The sequence below is a fragment of the Epinephelus lanceolatus genome, chromosome 6 (assembly GCF_041903045.1).
Source record: "Epinephelus lanceolatus isolate andai-2023 chromosome 6, ASM4190304v1, whole genome shotgun sequence".
Classification (NCBI taxonomy): Eukaryota; Metazoa; Chordata; class Actinopteri; order Perciformes; family Serranidae; genus Epinephelus; species Epinephelus lanceolatus.
The window spans coordinates 168,678-185,466 of record NC_135739.1 but is presented as its reverse complement, the minus strand read 5'-3'; the positions used below and the strand labels follow the sequence as shown (position 1 = coordinate 185,466).

General features: G+C 44.4%; 2 protein-coding genes across 6 annotated transcripts in view; one reads left to right on the top strand and one right to left on the bottom strand.

The window, feature by feature from the left end:
- wdr18 (WD repeat domain 18) overlaps nt 1-2,939 on the bottom strand; it is a 32,627-nt gene extending 29,688 nt beyond the window's left edge. The window contains exons 1-3 of the mRNA XM_078168400.1: nt 2,676-2,939; nt 1,797-1,907; nt 1,433-1,566 (exon numbers count right to left, since the gene is read on the bottom strand). Of these exons, the coding sequence (XP_078024526.1) occupies nt 1,433-1,566; nt 1,797-1,907; nt 2,676-2,885 (455 nt within the window). The 5' untranslated portion in view covers nt 2,886-2,939. The remainder of the gene's footprint in view (nt 1-1,432; nt 1,567-1,796; nt 1,908-2,675) is intronic.
- Nucleotides 2,940-7,236: 4,297 nt separating this feature from the next.
- kiaa1614 (KIAA1614 ortholog) overlaps nt 7,237-16,789 on the top strand; it is a 40,884-nt gene continuing 31,331 nt past the window's right edge. For all 5 annotated transcript variants that reach the window (XR_004501446.2, XR_013491686.1, XM_033621878.2 and 2 more), the window contains exons 1-2: nt 7,237-7,338; nt 8,865-9,709. Coding sequence is in view for 3 of the 5 variants with exons in the window: in XM_033621878.2 (XP_033477769.1) it covers nt 7,274-7,338; nt 8,865-9,709 (910 nt within the window). In the remaining 2 variants the exon portion in view is untranslated. The remainder of the gene's footprint in view (nt 7,339-8,864; nt 9,710-16,789) is intronic.

Here is a 16,789-nt window from a genome sequence, read left to right as displayed (position 1 = left end):
CAGGGGGAGGTGTCGACAGATCCAGCTTGGCGCAGTGACAGTTTCGTGCCAAAAGGCTTCGCCGAAGGTGCGCTAAAAGCTCGCCAGCTGAAACCAGGTCTACTGTCAGCGCAGGGGGAGCGCAGCCGGTGTAAGCCGAAGTTTGGTTGACCGGCAGACAGTGCGCACACGTCACCAAAACCTCACAGGCAGGTTTTCAGAATATCAGGCACATTAACGATGCAATAAATAGCCACAAAACACTATTCAATGCAACTATCTGCAATCAGCACATAAATGTATCTCTATATCGACTGTCCTGTCACATGTGATGTCAGATCAAAGGGGATTGGCACCGTTTGGCACGTTTGGCACGCGTAATGGAAACCCAACCTGATTTGATTAACACAGCTGCAAACTAATGAGTTCACATCCCTCTCAGCCAACCACAAACAGCCACAGCATCAGATAGGGAGTATATATTCAGCATCTGTCATCTTAGAAAAGTCAAAAGAAAAGAAACAGAGTGAGACTGTAAGAGAGAAAGAGAGAGCGCATGCACGAGAGAAACGCAACATTGATTTACAATTGTGGTGACCTCCTCCCAGGCTACCTTTGCATCATCAGCCCGTGGAGGTCTGCTCACAGTTCCGTATATTTGGACACTGCGAGCTTGGACCTCCCGGACCAAAACATCAGTTTCCTCCTGGGAGAAGTTTGGCCGTCTGACGCTGCTGCTCTCTTCTGCCATGGCGAGTTGAGTAAACTGTCATTACGTCTTCGCACAGCACATTTAAGGGCGAGGAGAGGGGCTCATTTGATTGGTGTGATGTGTGTAAAACCCACTCCACGCCTTCTCTCCTCCCTCTTTCCGACTTGCGCAGGTAGGAGGGACGGAGGTGGGACAGAGGACTAGCTGCGCCAGCGCGCATGGTGTGCCAAACTTGCAAAATCCACCTGGCCACACCCAGTTGGCGAAACGCAGGTGCGCTGCGCCTCCACCTTGCCCGGTCTGCGAAACTAGAGCCCAAAGTGTGGAGAAGAGGGACCGGGAAAAGCAGCGGACCTCCAGGGAAGCCTGCTCCGTTCTCCCCACAGTTAGGGACCGTTTGCCATGGTACTGCTGCTGGGCAGGGTGGAAATAAGTCCTACAGAGTTACAGAGGACCTGGAGAATGTTTTAGGATAGTAATAACATTATATAAGATAATCATATTACAAAGATAATATAAGATTTAATAACATTAAAGACAAAATTAAATTGCAAAACTTTTCAAAACTTGCTGATTTTACCTTTCTGCACATTTTGTATCCAAATTCATTTCACTTTACAATGTTCAGGAATGTCTCTCTGCTCTCTCTGGATGTATCTGTATGCCACCTTCTGGGCGTACGCCACATTTATGAATGAGGCCCCAGGTGAATGTCCAGGTGTGAGTTCAGGTGTGAGTTACCTGGACAGACTCCACACCAGAGCCAGGTTGTCTTTTCCTCCAGAAACAAAATGGCTGCTGTCGTCTGTGAACTTCAGACAGGTGACATCCTGATAGTGACGACTGAGGACAGACAGCAGCTTACCTGTGGACACCTGAACCAACCAGAGAAGAGACATTACACACCTGAACCAATCAGAGAAGAGGAGGTAGACACAGTGACATTTGTGAACAGAGCACCTGATTTCAGCTTGATTTGAAGGTGCAAAAGAAGATTCACAGTTGTATTGGGTCAGCTTGGATCAGAAGAACCCTAGACCTGGGTCCAGACCAGGACCATGACCAGAATCTGGACTGTACGATATCATGTAACTAGCCAACTCACCTCCCACAGGTAAACAGCCTCAGCGACTCCAGCAGCGAGGAAGAGTCCGTTAGGTGATGCGGTCAGACAAGTGACCACACCTGGACACACCACCTTCTGCTGCAGCTGGTCCTGGACATCACGTCACGTCACACACACACACACACACACACACACACACACACAGTCATGTAGTGTAACAAGTGTAGTTAATATATGGAGGTGTGTTGGAGGAGACTGTTTACATGATTCAAACATGATCCAAAATGTGTCTAACCGGCCTCCGTACACAACTACACATTTAAAGGGTTTTTTTGGGGAGTTTTTCCTTATCCACTGTGAGGGTCCTAAGGACAGAGGGATGTCGTATGCTGTAAAGCCCTGTGAGGCAAATTGTGATTTGTGATATTGGGCTTTATAAATAAAATTGATTGACTGATTGATTGATTAACACACCGACTGTTAAATAATCTAATTTCTAATTTAAAGTCAGTCACATAAAAGTCATGAGTTAAATCAGTTGGCACGTGTTGGTTCTTAGTCCTTTTTCAGCCCAAATCAAACAAAGCATGGCTGAGCAAAGTCTGTGACAACAGATCCCATTAAAACACAGGTAAATAAAGGTAGTTGATGATTCAGACGCCGAATTGACCAACAGACCCGGCTGGTTGGTGCTAAGTGTTTTTACAGGTTTAGGTGTGCTCGCAGGTGTGCCTCGCGCTTAAAATAACTGGTTTCTAAATGGACTTTGGTGATGCTTCTTTGTCTGCATCCACGTGTCTCCGGACGTTTCCCGCCACCTGTCCCCGCAGTGGACCCTATGTAAGTGAGGTGATGTGCAGCAGATGTGTTCGGCTGTGCTCACGTGTCTGCAGGTGTGTTCAGATACACGGTCAGTACCTTCCTCTGGATCTCCCACACGTTGATGAAGTTCTTCCCCAGCTGGGCGGACAGCAGGTACTCCCCGCCGAGGACGCTCAGTGTCCGGGCAGAGCTGTTCCCTCCCCGGTAGGACAGCAGGCTGGAGCCGCTGTGCAGGTCGAACACGGTGCTGTTCCACATCTGAGAGCCGGAGTCACTACTCACTATCACCTCCAGAGGAGCCGCCATGCTGGCTCCACCACAACACTCCGGCAGCGCGGGGTTCTGGCGCTGCGCTGGCTGCGTTGTTATGTCATTTCCTGGACCTGGTGCATTGTGGGAGATGTAGGAGTTAGATCGCCAACCAACTTTTTGTGTCTTTTTTTTGTAAAGTTAAAATTTCTTGTGATGTAAAATACAAATAAAATGTTTTACATAAATATTACGAACAAAAAGTACAAGAACAGGAAGTAGAAGAAACTTCAATAAACAGATCAACAGTTAAAACAGGAAGTGAACCTCTGAATCACATGTCACATCTCCATTAACAGTTTATTCTGTATTCTATCCTTGATTTATTTATTATTTGTTTATTTATTTTTTCCTTAACCATCTCTTTGTACTGATTTACTTTTTATTAAATATATATATAGATCTCCTAGATGTATATGCAGACGTGCAATAGATGTCGTACAGAACAGATCAACATGATACATTAACAGTAATCCGTATGACACAATGAGACAGAGAGAGAGAGACAGAGACGGAGAGAGAGAGACAGAGAGAGAGAGAGAGAGAGAGACAGAAACAGAGAGAGATGCAGGACAGACGGTAATGACAGTAGCTTACAACAACATTAAAGCTCCAGTAGGCAACATTGTTTTGGTATAACTGAGTAAAATATTTAATATCCTCTAAGCATAATGTAAATCACGTGGTCTGAGACAAACAATAGGTTTCTGCACCTCACCATGACTCTGTGTTCAGCCTGCTGCGTGGTGAGGGAGAGCCGAGGCTCCCATAGAGGGAGAAATAGAACCAAGTAGGATAAAATACTCGAGTGCTCGTCTGGTAGGAGGGGCTCAGGGCGGAGACGAACGAAACCTAACTCAGATGAGACTCAAAAATCAACCGTTTTCAGGCTTTCTACCTACTGCAGCTTTAATTAAAGTAATAATATTATAATAATAATTACGGCAATAGTGGTACAATATGTTGAAAGTATATATTAATATATGATATGATGTTAGTGACATGCAGTACAGGCCAGTTAGCAAGATGCAGTAACAGGACATGAGTGTTAGCAAAGGAGAGAGTGCCTCCCGGACCGTAACAGGAAGATGATTCCACAGGAGAGGAGCCTGATAGCTGAAGGCTCTGGCTCCTGATCTACTTTTGGAGACTTTAGGGACCACGAGTAACCCTGCGTTCTCAGAGCGCAGTGTTCTGCTGGGATAATATGGCACTATGAGCTCTCTAAGATATGATGGAGCTTGACCATTTAGAGCTTTATAAGTTAACAGTAGGATTTTAAATTCAATTCTGGATTTTACAGGGAGCCAGTGCAGAGAAGCTAAAACAGGAGAAATATGATGTCGTTTCTTAGTTCCTGTTAGTACACGTGCTGCTGCATTCTGAATTAGCTGGAGAGTTTTTAAGGACTTACTAGAGCTACCTGATAATAGAGAGTTACAGTAATCCAGCCTTGAGGTAACAAAAGCGTGGACCAATTTTTCTGCATCTTTTCGGGTCAGGATAGGCCTAATTTTCACAATATTACGCAGATGAAAAAAATGCAGTCCGTGAGGTTTGTTTTAAATGAGAATTAAAAGACAAATCTTGATCAAATATTACTCCGAGGTTTCTTACGGTAGTGCTGGAGGCCAGAGCAATGCCATCCAGAGAAATTATGCCATCCAGAGGCATTTCTAAGGGAAGTGCTTATTTCTGCCTCTGATTCTAGGGGTTATATATTGTTTTTTATACTGGATGGTCCTGATTTTAAATTTGTTCATTGCAGCAGTACCCCATTGTTCTGCCTGACGGTTTCCGGAGCCGTGCGATGCTGGATGTCAACCAATGGTTTCAACACATCACTGTCTGATTTTGACAAGCTCAGTCTTCGCATGATGAAGGGAAGTGCTTCTTTCCTGGCTGCTCTGTTTTAAGTTATCATTCTAGACCCAGACTGGTCCTCATCTTAGGTTTTAAATTAGCCTATTTCATTAGCAGCGCTGTTCTGCCGGTTCTGACTTCCTGGTTGTGAGTGAGTGACTGAGTGAGTGACATCACGCACGGGATTCCCTTCGGGCTGACGACGGCGGTCATCCCCAACTCACAAAGCTAGACTGTGCTACCGTGCTAGCTGCTATTTCGGACTTGTTGCTGGGAACTGAGAGACAATATTGCTCAAAGCCAGTTTTTTATTTGTCCTCCTCATGGGCTCTTTGGTCAGGACTCGTTACGGCTCAACCATAGTCCTGCATTCCCGGGTCTATTGGGATCACTCCTGTCATTATGACAGTGCAGCCCGCTGGGTTCTGCATTGTTACCCAGCCTTTAACTCTCACCACTGAAGCTATGGACTTAACGCGTCTGCTCAGCCTTATGGCTCTAAAAGACAATTTTACTGTTTCTTCAAGTTGCACTCGTGTCTTTGTATTAGGAATATATACCAAGAGAGATACTTTAATTAAACCACTCAGGTTTAATATAGCTAAACAGAAATGGTTGATTGTTTTATTACTATTTATGTCTGGTAACGTGCAGCCTAATTGTGGTCCTGAGCTGCAATGTATTTCGACCCCAGCTAATTTTAAACATCTGTCTGACTTAAGTATTATTCATCTTAATGTACGCAGCTTGTTATCAAAAATGGACATGGTTCGAATATGGGTTAATTCAACTGAGGCGGACATTGTTGTAATATCTGAAACTTGGTTAATGAAATCAGTTTCTGATTCAGATATTGACATTGATGGATACAATGTTTATCGCTCTGACAGACTTAAGAAAGGAGGCGGTGTTGCTATTTTTGTCTCCACACCAGGGTTGTTCTGTCTGAATATGTAAGCACTTGGAATTCCTGGCTTTAAATGTGGAAATTGCCAAAAACATCAACATAACTTGTTGTTGGTTGTTATAGGCCTCAGTCTGCCTCAAAAGATGCATTGCATTCTTTGCCACACCTTTTATCCAGACTAAAGTACAATGAACTTGTTTTAGCTGGTGATCTAAATTGGGATTGGCTTAAGCCAGTATCTGATGAGTTCAAATCCTTTTGTGATTCTGTCAATCTTACCCAGCTGATTAACTCACCCACTCATCCAAATCTTAAATGTATTGAGAAGTCCACCTTAATTGACTTGATTCTTATAAATGTTCCTCATAAATTTTCAGCTATCGGTGTGTTTTGCAATGACTTAAGCAGCCACCGTGTTGTTGCTGCTCTAAGGAACACTAAGGTGCCCAAATTAAAGCCACTTATTGTTCCTAAGAGGAATCTTAAGTTTCTCTTCTAGTTTCTCTAAATGAGTTTAAATCTAAACGTAGGGACTTAGAGGCAGCTTCTTTAAGCTGTCAGTGCTCTTAATTCTGTGCAATGAACTAGTTTAAGTAAAATTATTACTAATTTACTCTTTTTACTGTATGTACTCCTATGATGTTGTCCTTTTTATGTTATGTCTGTAACTTTTTTTTATTTTATGCTGCTGCTTGTCTTGGCCAGGTCTCCCTTGAAAAAGAGGTTTTTAATCTCAATGGGACCTCCTAGGTAAATAAAGGTTAAATAAAATAAATAAATAAACAGACAGTCCTACAGACAGGAAACAGAGCTGGTGATGATGCTAAAACACCTTGTTGAAGGAACCATTTAAATAATCAGATCCTGATGAATGACTGAAGTGTAAAATCTTTACTGAGAATAAAATGACATAACAACTAAAACCATCAACTCACTGAGGACTGGATCCAGAATCACAGTCAAACACTGAACTCACAGTGTGTGTGTGTGTGTGTACCTGCTCAGGTGTGTCTGCTGCTGTCAGCTTCAGGTCTTGTAAATTAACATCCAGGGAATAAAATGTTGTGTTCACGCATGAGTCTGTCTTAATGACAGTCAGAAGAGTGGAGGAGCAGAGAGGGGGCGACGAGGGCTGGAATCAAACCTGCGGTCTCTGCAGCATAAACATTACCTTTGTATATGGGGCTCCTGCTCTACCTGTGCTGACAGGTGACTGGTGGTCGTGCAGCACACCTGGGTCGAGCAGATCTGATTCATAATGTTTATTTCTGTTGTTATTTTTTTTGTCATGACAGAGATTTAAGAGGATGCTGCTGCATGAGGACCAATGACTCACATGATCAGTCTCACCTGAAGACCACACACACACACACACACACACACACACACAGTAACACACTGTCAGTGAGTGCTGATGTAAACAGTCTGTGGTCTCGTCAGGTTAATTACTTCTGACGAGCTGCTCAGTTTAATCCTCCTTCTTCTATCAAACCGACCAATCAGAGCTGCTGATGTCATCCTCTCCCCTCCCCCAACCGTTGTATGTGTGTGTGTATTCAGTCTCTTTGTGTCAGCTTGGTTGCCGCGGCAGCAGCATTGTGAGGACAGAGCTCGTATGAAGCGTCGCTGCGTTCCACTGAGAGCCGACCATGACCTGCTGACCCCCGACACAGACACTCTGTGAGTAACACACACACACACACACACACTAACACACACACACACGTACTGGTACAGGTGTTTTTTTTCTACATACCAGTTCAGACACAGGTATATGGGAACAGAACTGAAACGGTGGTCATGACATCAGGAAAAGTCTGTTCAAAGAGTGCGAAGATTCGAAAGGGCTGTAGGGACTCTAGGGACCGTGGGGACTGTAGGGACTGTGAGGACTGTAGTGACTGTAGTGACTGTGAGGACTGAAGGGACTGTGGGAACTGTAGGGACTGTGAGGACTGAAGGGACTGTAGGGACTGTAGTGACTGTGAGGACTGAAGGGACTGTAGGGACTCTAGGGACCGTGGGGACTGTGAGGACTGCGAGGACTGCAGGGACTGTGGGGACTGTAGGCACTGTGGGGACTGTAAGGACTGTGGGGACTGTAGGGACTGTGAGGACTGTAGTGACTGTGAGGACTGAAGGGACTGTGGGGACTGTAGGGACTGTGAGGACTGAAGGGACTGTAGGGACTGTAGTGACTGTGAGGACTGAAGGGACTGTGGGGACTGTGGGGACTGTAGGGACTGTGAGGACTGTAGAGACTGTACGGACTGTAGTGACTGTAATGACTGTGAGGACTGAAGGGACTGTAGGGACTGTGAGGACTGTAGGGACTGTAGGGACTGTGGGGACTGTAGGGACTGTAGTGACTGTAGTGACTGTGAGGACTGAAGGGACTGTAGGGACTGTGAGGACTGTAGGGACTGTAGGGACTGTGGGGACTGTAGGGACTGTAGGGACTGTGGGGACTGTAGGGACTGTAGGGACTATGAGGACTGTAGGGACTGTGGGGACTGTAGGGACTGTGAGGACTGAAGGGACTGTGGGGACTGTGGGGACTGTAGGGACTATGAGGACTGTAGGGACTGTGAGAACTGTAGGGACTGTGGGGACTGTAGGGACTATGAGGACTGTAGGGACTGTGAGGACTGAAGGGACTGTGGGGACTGTAGGGACTGTGAGGACTGTAGGGACTGTAGGGACTGTGGGGACTGTAGGAACTGAGGACTGTAGGGACTGTGGGGACTGTAGGGACTGTGGGGACTGTAGGGACTGTGAGAACTGTAGGTACTGTGAGGACTGTTTGTTTTCCAACATGGCAGTCGGTCACAAACCTCCTCCTCAAACAGTCACATATGTTCACAGTAATTGCTGCAGTCACAAATTGATCGATTGATTGATTGATTGAATAATTGATTGATTGATGTCTGATGTCATACGTTTGATCTGCAGCGCCTTATTTGACTGCGGTGGTGCTCGGAGAATCCTGGGATCTCATTGCTTGTTTTTATTCGGCCACAATAGAAAGAGGGACATGAATTATTCCCCAGACCGTCACCTCGCACGTCACTTTAAATAAGCTCCACCCCTCTCCATCACCTCTGTTACACTTAAATGTTTTAGCTTCATGATGTCACATCCTGTCAAGATGATGTAACCCATCACAGTAAACTGATCCCAGTCCTGTAACGGTGTTCTGTACACAGGTTGGGGGTCCGGCTGCATCCTGTCCACCAGGTGAGGTTGGAGGGCGTGACCTCTTTATCAGGACACCTGAGTGACTCATCCAGCAGCGAATCAGCTGTCAGGGTGTCGAAGCGATGCCCTGTGGCATCTCCAACTCGTCGTCTGCGTTTTGAGGATGAAACTGAGACAGAAGTGGAGTCCCGTTACCTGGAGCGACAGCAGCAGAGGAGACCAGGAGTGCAGCGAGGGACTGAGGTCCTGGTTTCTAAACCAGACTTGAACCGCTACATCAACAGCAGGGCAGGACCAGGGTCCGGGCCGCAGGGGGCGGGGCATGTTGTTGACAGATGGCAAAGAGGACGGAAGCCCTTGGACAGGGCGGGTCAGTGCAACTCCTGTCACTCTGGCCTGAACCTCTGTCTGTGCCCACCTGTACCTCAAGAGCGGGGGCGGAGTCTGTACAGGCCCTGCCTCAACCTGCACACCGAGCCAATCAGAGAGACCTACATCGGCTCTGTCACACCAACGGGGGGAGGGGACGGGACTGGCTGTGACGCTAACAACCAGGTGAGGAGGAGGACCAATCAGGTGGAACTTAATGGAAACCAGATGACCATCCCTCAGGTCACGCCCACTACAGATCTTCCAATCAACCCCTACGCCCCCGACCAGCTGACTGCACCCAGTTTCAAATGTCAACCCTCCCCATCTCCTCCACCTGTGACATCAGCAATGATGTCACAGGGCATCAGGCTCAACGGCACAATGTCAGAGCAGGAGATGCCTGCTGCTCCGCCCCCCAACACGGAGCTCCGACCAGGGCCTGAGCTGAAGGGGAGGAAGAGCTCCTCCTCAGAGACAACAGGTGAGAACCTTCATGTGTTATCACAGTGACATACATGACATACAGATGAGTAGAGAGCACACCTGTGACACCTGTCACATGATGTCACAGGTTTCATGATGTCACAGGTTTCATGATGTCACTGGTTGTCATGATGTCACAGGTTTCATGATGTCACTGGTTGTCATGATGTCACGGGTTTTATGATGTCACAGGTTTTATGATGTCACAGGTTTCATGATGTCACAGGTTTCATGATGTCACAGGTTTTATGATGTCACAGGTTTCATTTTGTCACAGGTTTCATGATGTCACAGGTTTCATGATGTCACAGGTTTTATGATGTCACAGGTTTCATGATGTCACAGGTTTTATGATGTCACAGGTTTTATGATGTCACAGGTTTCATGATGTCACAGGTTTTATGATGTCACAGGTTTCATTTTGTCACAGGTTTCATGATGTCACAGGTTTCATGATGTCACAGGTCTGTCTTCAGGGACGTCAGTCTGTCGTTCCTGAGCAAGAAGTGGAACCTATGATCAGAATGATGATGCTGGGTTCTGGTCTGTGTGAACAGTTTAAGTTTATTTACTTTATTAATCCCCTGAGGGGAAATTCTGTGTTTTCACTTTTGCTTGTCAATTACACACAGGTCCGAACACACACACATGCACAAACAGGACCTATACATGCACAAAGTGGAGAGATGTCAGAGTGAGGGGGCTGCCCTTGGTGAGGCCCCCTGAGCAGTTGGGGGGTTCGGGGCCTTGCTCAAGGGCACCTCGGCAGTGCCCAGGAGCTGAACTGGCACCTCTCCAGCCACCAGTCCACGCTCCATATTTTGGTCCGGACGGGGACTCGAACAGGCGACCCTCCGGTTCCCAACCCAAGCCCCTATGGACTGAGCTACTGCCGCCAAAACAGAACACTGGACCTGATGGACTCCGCTGAGGAGCCTCAAAGGGTCCCTGAATCTCTGGTTGAGAACCTGACCAGAAATTCTCCGTGATGTTCTTCATCATGTTGAGAACACGAAGCAGCAGAACGAGGTCTTACAGGTCCTCATCAGTGAAACAACGTGTCCTCATGACAGTTTATATGACGTACCAATAACGTCACACCCTAAACATGACGTTATGGAGGTCAGGTTGGTCACATGATCACAGCCCTCCTATATACGTGTGTTTTCCATGGATCACTCTCTCATGGTTCCACAGGAAGGAATGTTGGTTCTCAGGAAAAATGTAGCGACAGTTTATGACACCGGATGGACGACACAACCATCAAACGAATCCATGTTAGAAACATCGACCAGATGAGATGTCACAGGAGGAGCCTGAGGAATCTGAGGACTTTGAGACTCTGAGGACTCTGAAGACTCTGAGACACTGAGGACTCTGAAGACTCCGAAGACTCTGAGGACTCTGGGGACTCTGAGACTGTGAGACTCTGAGGACTCTGAAGACTCTGACACACTGAGGACTCTGAAGACTCTGAGGACTCTGAAGACTCCGAAGGACTCTGGGGACTCTGAGACTGTGAGACTCTGAGGACTCTGAATACTCTGAGACACTGAGGACTCTGAAGACTCTGAAGACTCTGAGGACTCTGGGGACTCTGAGACTGTGAGACTCTGAAGACTCTGAAGACTCTGAGACACTGAGGAATCTGAAGACTCTGAAGACTCTGAGGACTCTGGGGACTCTGAGACTGTGAGACTCTGAGGACTCTGAATACTCTGAGACACTGAGGACTCTGAAGACTCTGAAGACTCTGAGACACTGAGGAATCTGAAGACTCTGAAGACTCTGAGGACTCTGGGGACTCTGAGACTGTGAGACTCTGAGGACTCTGAAGACTCTGAGACACTGAGGACTCAGAAGACTCTGAGGACTCTGAGACTGTGAGACTCTGGGGACTCCAAAGACTCTGAAGACTCTGGCCGTAAAAAGCTTACCAATACAACTAAGTAAAGTAATACCTCTGTAATTTTCAGGATCGTCTACTGGTCCCTTGTTTTTGTATAATGGTTTTATCACTCCTAAACACCAGTCAGTGGGGACTATACCTGTTATCAGTACCAAATTAAAGAATTTTACTAAAATGTTCAGCATTTCCAAAGGGGAGTTCTTTATATATTCATTTATAACATCATCGATACCATTTGCTTTTTTATTTTTTAATTTTTTTACCATTTGCTGTATTTCTTCCAAAGTAAACAAATCATTTATGCATTCATTTGTAGGAGAGGTGACTTGTCTGAGGTGAAATTGCTGGTCTTCTGGTGTACAATTATAACTCGATTTTTGGCTGAGTTTCTTAAAATATTCAGCAAAGGTTTCTATAGATACATTTCCTAATCTTCCAGATGGTTTACCTGCATTTAGAATAGACCAATATTCATTACTATTATATTTCTTAAGTGTACGAAGTTTCCTATGTAAAGAATCATAGAACTGCCTTTAACATTTCCTTATGATGGATTTATACTTTCTAGCTGTACATTTTATTTCAACTTTATATTGAGCAGAGCGGTTAAATTTAAATATATTCATGGATTTAAAATATTTTCTACGGGCCTCAATGCATTCAGCATTAAACCATTTTTTTGACATTCTACCAAATTTGTACAGATCCTGACCATATGCCTTACATAAACCCAAACTTTTAGCAGGATCTACCATAATGTCACATATACCTTTACTAATATTATTTATTTCAACCAGATTTGTATTGGAAATATTAATCGCATCAATCATTGAATCATACATTTTTATAACTTCTAAATCAAAGGATTCTTGGTATGTGGCTTTTAGCTCAGATTTCCATTGGTGTTTAAACATTAAATGGGCCATGTGTCTATTCTCTTTTTCGGGATCATAATAAGCAGTATCTGTAAGAGTTTCACACTTATGAGTACCCAAGTTATTAGCTCTTATAGTTAAACTAATAGGGCAATGGACATCTGACAAACATTTGTCCAAGGGATCAACACAAAAATAGATAATCTGTGCTAACAAACAAGCTGACACTATGGTATAGTCAATAACGCTGTTACCATTATAGTTAAAACAGGTGTAACACCCAATGCCTTTATCAGACCCAAATCTTCCATTTACAATCTTCAACTCTGAACTTTGACATAAGTCAATTAGGCTGTGACCGTTATTATTAGTCATTAAATCTTTACTGACCCTCCGTAGATCCATCAAAGAAAAATCATTTATGTCGCTGTTTAAAAGCATTTCGCCATCAAAAGACAGCCCATTTCTAATATTCGTTCCTACGTCACCTACATTTAAAGAGTCACTCAGAGTACTAGTTCTTGAATTGAAATCACCCAACATCACTATTGGTAAACTGTATTTACTGTTCATAAATGAAATATCTTGGGAAACATTTCCAAAATAGTCCTTGTTGAAAAAAATAGATCCTTCATGTGGCACATAAACTGTTCCCAAGATGAATTCAAACCCAAGAGCTGCTTTGGCCACTTTAGTCCACAGGATGGCGTCAGAAGTAGTGTCTTTTATCTCCTGAACATAATTTGCAGACTCATTTTTAACTAATAGACATACCCCATGTATACCACCATGTTTATAACTTGATTTCTTCTTTTCTAGCATGAAAGGAATAAATCCATCACAGTCTGATTTACAGATATTATCTGTTTTGGTCTCTGTTAAACAAATAAAGTCATAGTCTTTAATGTATTCTGTAAGAATCCCAAGTTGAAATTTAGCACGTAATCCACACACATTTAGTCCAAGGAATTTGATATCTGTCTCCTGTTTAGTCTTAAATCGACCTGAAGAATTTTTACAGTTACATCCTTGATACAAGTTGCATGTAGTGAGGGGTCAGCGCTAGCCTAGGGGAAGTCTACATAAATCCTGACACTTTGGGCTTTTTCTGCAGACCATCCCAGTTTGGACATTAGCTCATCACCGGAGTAGATGGTTTTCTTCACCTCCTGATTGTTGTCCTTAATGATGCAACAGATGTTACCGTCCATTGTCCAGGCTCTTTTAATCTCTGGATCCATCCTCACTTGTCTCAGGATCTTTCCTCTCAAAGACGTAAGGTCTTCCTCAAAAAAAACTCTGTTTTTCCCATCAATAGTCCTTAGACGTTTTTTGTTTCTCATAATTTGAAGTTTGGTTTCATACCTGACAAACTTGACGAAAATGTTTCTGCTGCGGTGTTGATCTTCAGCCTCATGCACTCTTCCACGTTTCCCTGGCAAACGGTAGCTTACGCTGATGTCCTGCTCTTTCATCTCCACTCCCATCTCGGCTGCCAGATCAACTACTACTTTCTTTGTGTTCTCACCATTTGTTAACGGGATTCCTCTAATGATAATGTTTGTCTTGCGAGTTTGCTCAGCTTTGTCACACTTAAACTTCAATTTACTTATCTCCATCGCAGCTTTGGATGCTGCTTTCACAGCTGACTCTTGTCCTCTTCTGATCATGTCCATGTGTTTTACCCACTCTTGGAGCAAGAGTTTAGTAGATTCATTTACAGCCGCCGTCACTACGGAACTTATTAACGGAGTCAGCGCAGCTATAACTTTCGGGACGATTTCTTTAATTAAGTCGCCCACGCTCAGGTCCTTGCCAGCATCCTCCTTTGATGCTGACTGCCTTGTGTTGTGAGCGCCGCACGTAATCGGCTTCTTCTTACTCAATCCGTCAGCCAAAGCACTCGTTCTGTCAGCAACTGTCTTGGTAACTGCATCAGCTATCGATTCTTGAATACTTTCATTGATATCGTCCATATTTTTTTCGGTTTCTCCAAACTCTCTCAGAGCAGTGAACCTGCCGTCATTCGGTGCCGCCATCTTGTTTGTTCCTGTCATGATATTACTCTGAGACTGTGAGACTCTGAGGACTGAAGACTCCGAGGACTCTGGGGACTCTGAAGACTCTGAAGACTCTGGGGACTCTGAGACTGTGAGACTCTGAGGACTCTGAAGACTCAGAAGACTCTGTTTTTTTTTTAACTTGAAATTTTATTGTTTTTAACATATAGAAAAAGGACATTACATTACACATATTCTTCAAAATATATTTGATAAAAAGAAAAAAGAAAAGAAAAGGAAATAAATACAAAAAGAAACTACCAGAGGGGGGCGGCACGGTGGTATGGTGGTTAGCACTGTCGCCTCACAGCAAGAGGGTTGCCGGTTCGATCCCGGGTGTGGGAACCCTTCTGTGCAGAGTTTGCATGTTCTCCCCATGTCAGCGTGGGTTCTCTCTGGCCACTCCGGCTTCCTCCCACAGTCCAAAGACATGCAGGTTAATTGATAACTCTAAATTGTCCGTAGGTGTGAATGTGAGTGTGAATGGTTGTTTGTCTCTATGTGTCAGCCCTGGGCATGGGACATGTCAATTCATCGTTACCAGGATGTTAATTATGTGGCACAAGGGGCATGTCTCGTGAATCTAGGGAATGTAGGTATTTTACGAATAGTGTCCATTATGTCTTTCCACGCTTGTTGCTCTTCATTATACAGTTCAGAAAGATTGGATGCCGCTCCCTCCATGGAAATAGTCTCAAGAAAAGTATGAAGCCATTGTCCCTCTATCAGTTTGTCTGCATCCTTCCAGTTTGTTACGATCAGTCTTTTGGCTGTCACATATCCAGTTGTTAGGATCCGTCTGTCTTGTTTGGACCTGTTCCTTTCAGAGGTGTAATTCAAGAGACACTATGCAGGATCACAGTGAACAGTAGTGCCCATGATATTTCCCAGAGAATGAGTAACCTTGTCCCAGAATGTCTTTACTTTAGTACAGGCCTATACCATATGATAGAAGGTACCTTTATCTTGCTCACAGTGCCAACAGAGGTCAGACTCAGATACACCCATCTTATACAATCTAACTGGAGTAAAATATATCCTATGTACAAAATTATAATTAATCTTTACCGATTTGGAAACTCTGTGTACTGTTTTACAGATATGATCCAATTCTTCAGTTTCCCATGATATATCGAGGTCTGTTTCCCAGTTTCTTTGAACCGCTTTCCATTTGTCTCCTGATGTATTATTTATAAGTTTATACAAGTTTGATGCAATTTTGACCTTCTGTTTGATTGTTAATTCTAATTTGGACTCGGTTTCAGTCACTTTGGGTAGCTTCACCCAAATATTTGGTCAAATGTGACGTTATTTGCATGTATTTTAAATAATCTTCATTTTCAATACCAAATGTAACTTTAAGCTGCTCAAACGTTTTCAGTTTTTCTGTCATGTTGATTTATTATGTCTTCTAGAATTCTGACACCTTTGGAATCCCAGACCTCATTTCTAAGTGGCCGGCCATTCAGTGTGAACCTGTAGTTGTACCAAAGTGGAATCCAGGGAGAATTGCTACTTTTAAAATTGATTATGCTCTGGAATGTTTTAGCTATGGAGCACGGAAACTTGATCAAAGGGTTTTCAATGTTTTTACAAAAGGGGGTATACCACAGTCCTTGTAATGTGATCCTATCATTTAACCCATCTAAAATTTCCTGCTCTATGCTTTCCCATTTTGTGTCCCTCAAGTCAGAGCCATAGCCCCATTTAAGGGGGTATCTAGAGTTAAATGCCATATAATACTTGTACACATTTGGAAGGCCAAGGCCTCCCTTTTCCTAGACTGAGTGTCAGACTGAAGCTCCCAGAACCTTCAGTCTGACATCGCCTCCATTGAAGGCGATTTACAAGTGGGAGGGAATTTGATTTTTCCCTAACCAATCAGTAGAGATCAACAACTCACCCAGAATCTAACATCATTAGTATCCATGCCTCGGGGGTGCCGAAAACAAGCGAGCATTGCCCGTTTAAAATGTCTCCGTCGTCGTGCACGCCCAGCTGCATCGCCGTTAAATCCAGTTTAGCAGCTTCCTTAATTTGATCCTCCATTAACGCGAGTAGTGACAAAATACTTCCATAGCATCGTTAATGTGATCTGTAGGATCTGTAGCGGTCGCCATTGATGCTATCCTCACCAGTTACCCACCAAAGCACAGCTTGACATCAGCGTGGCACTGATTGGCTAATTACTAGACCCGCCCCCACCCCCGGCGTTCATTGGTCCGTCCATCATT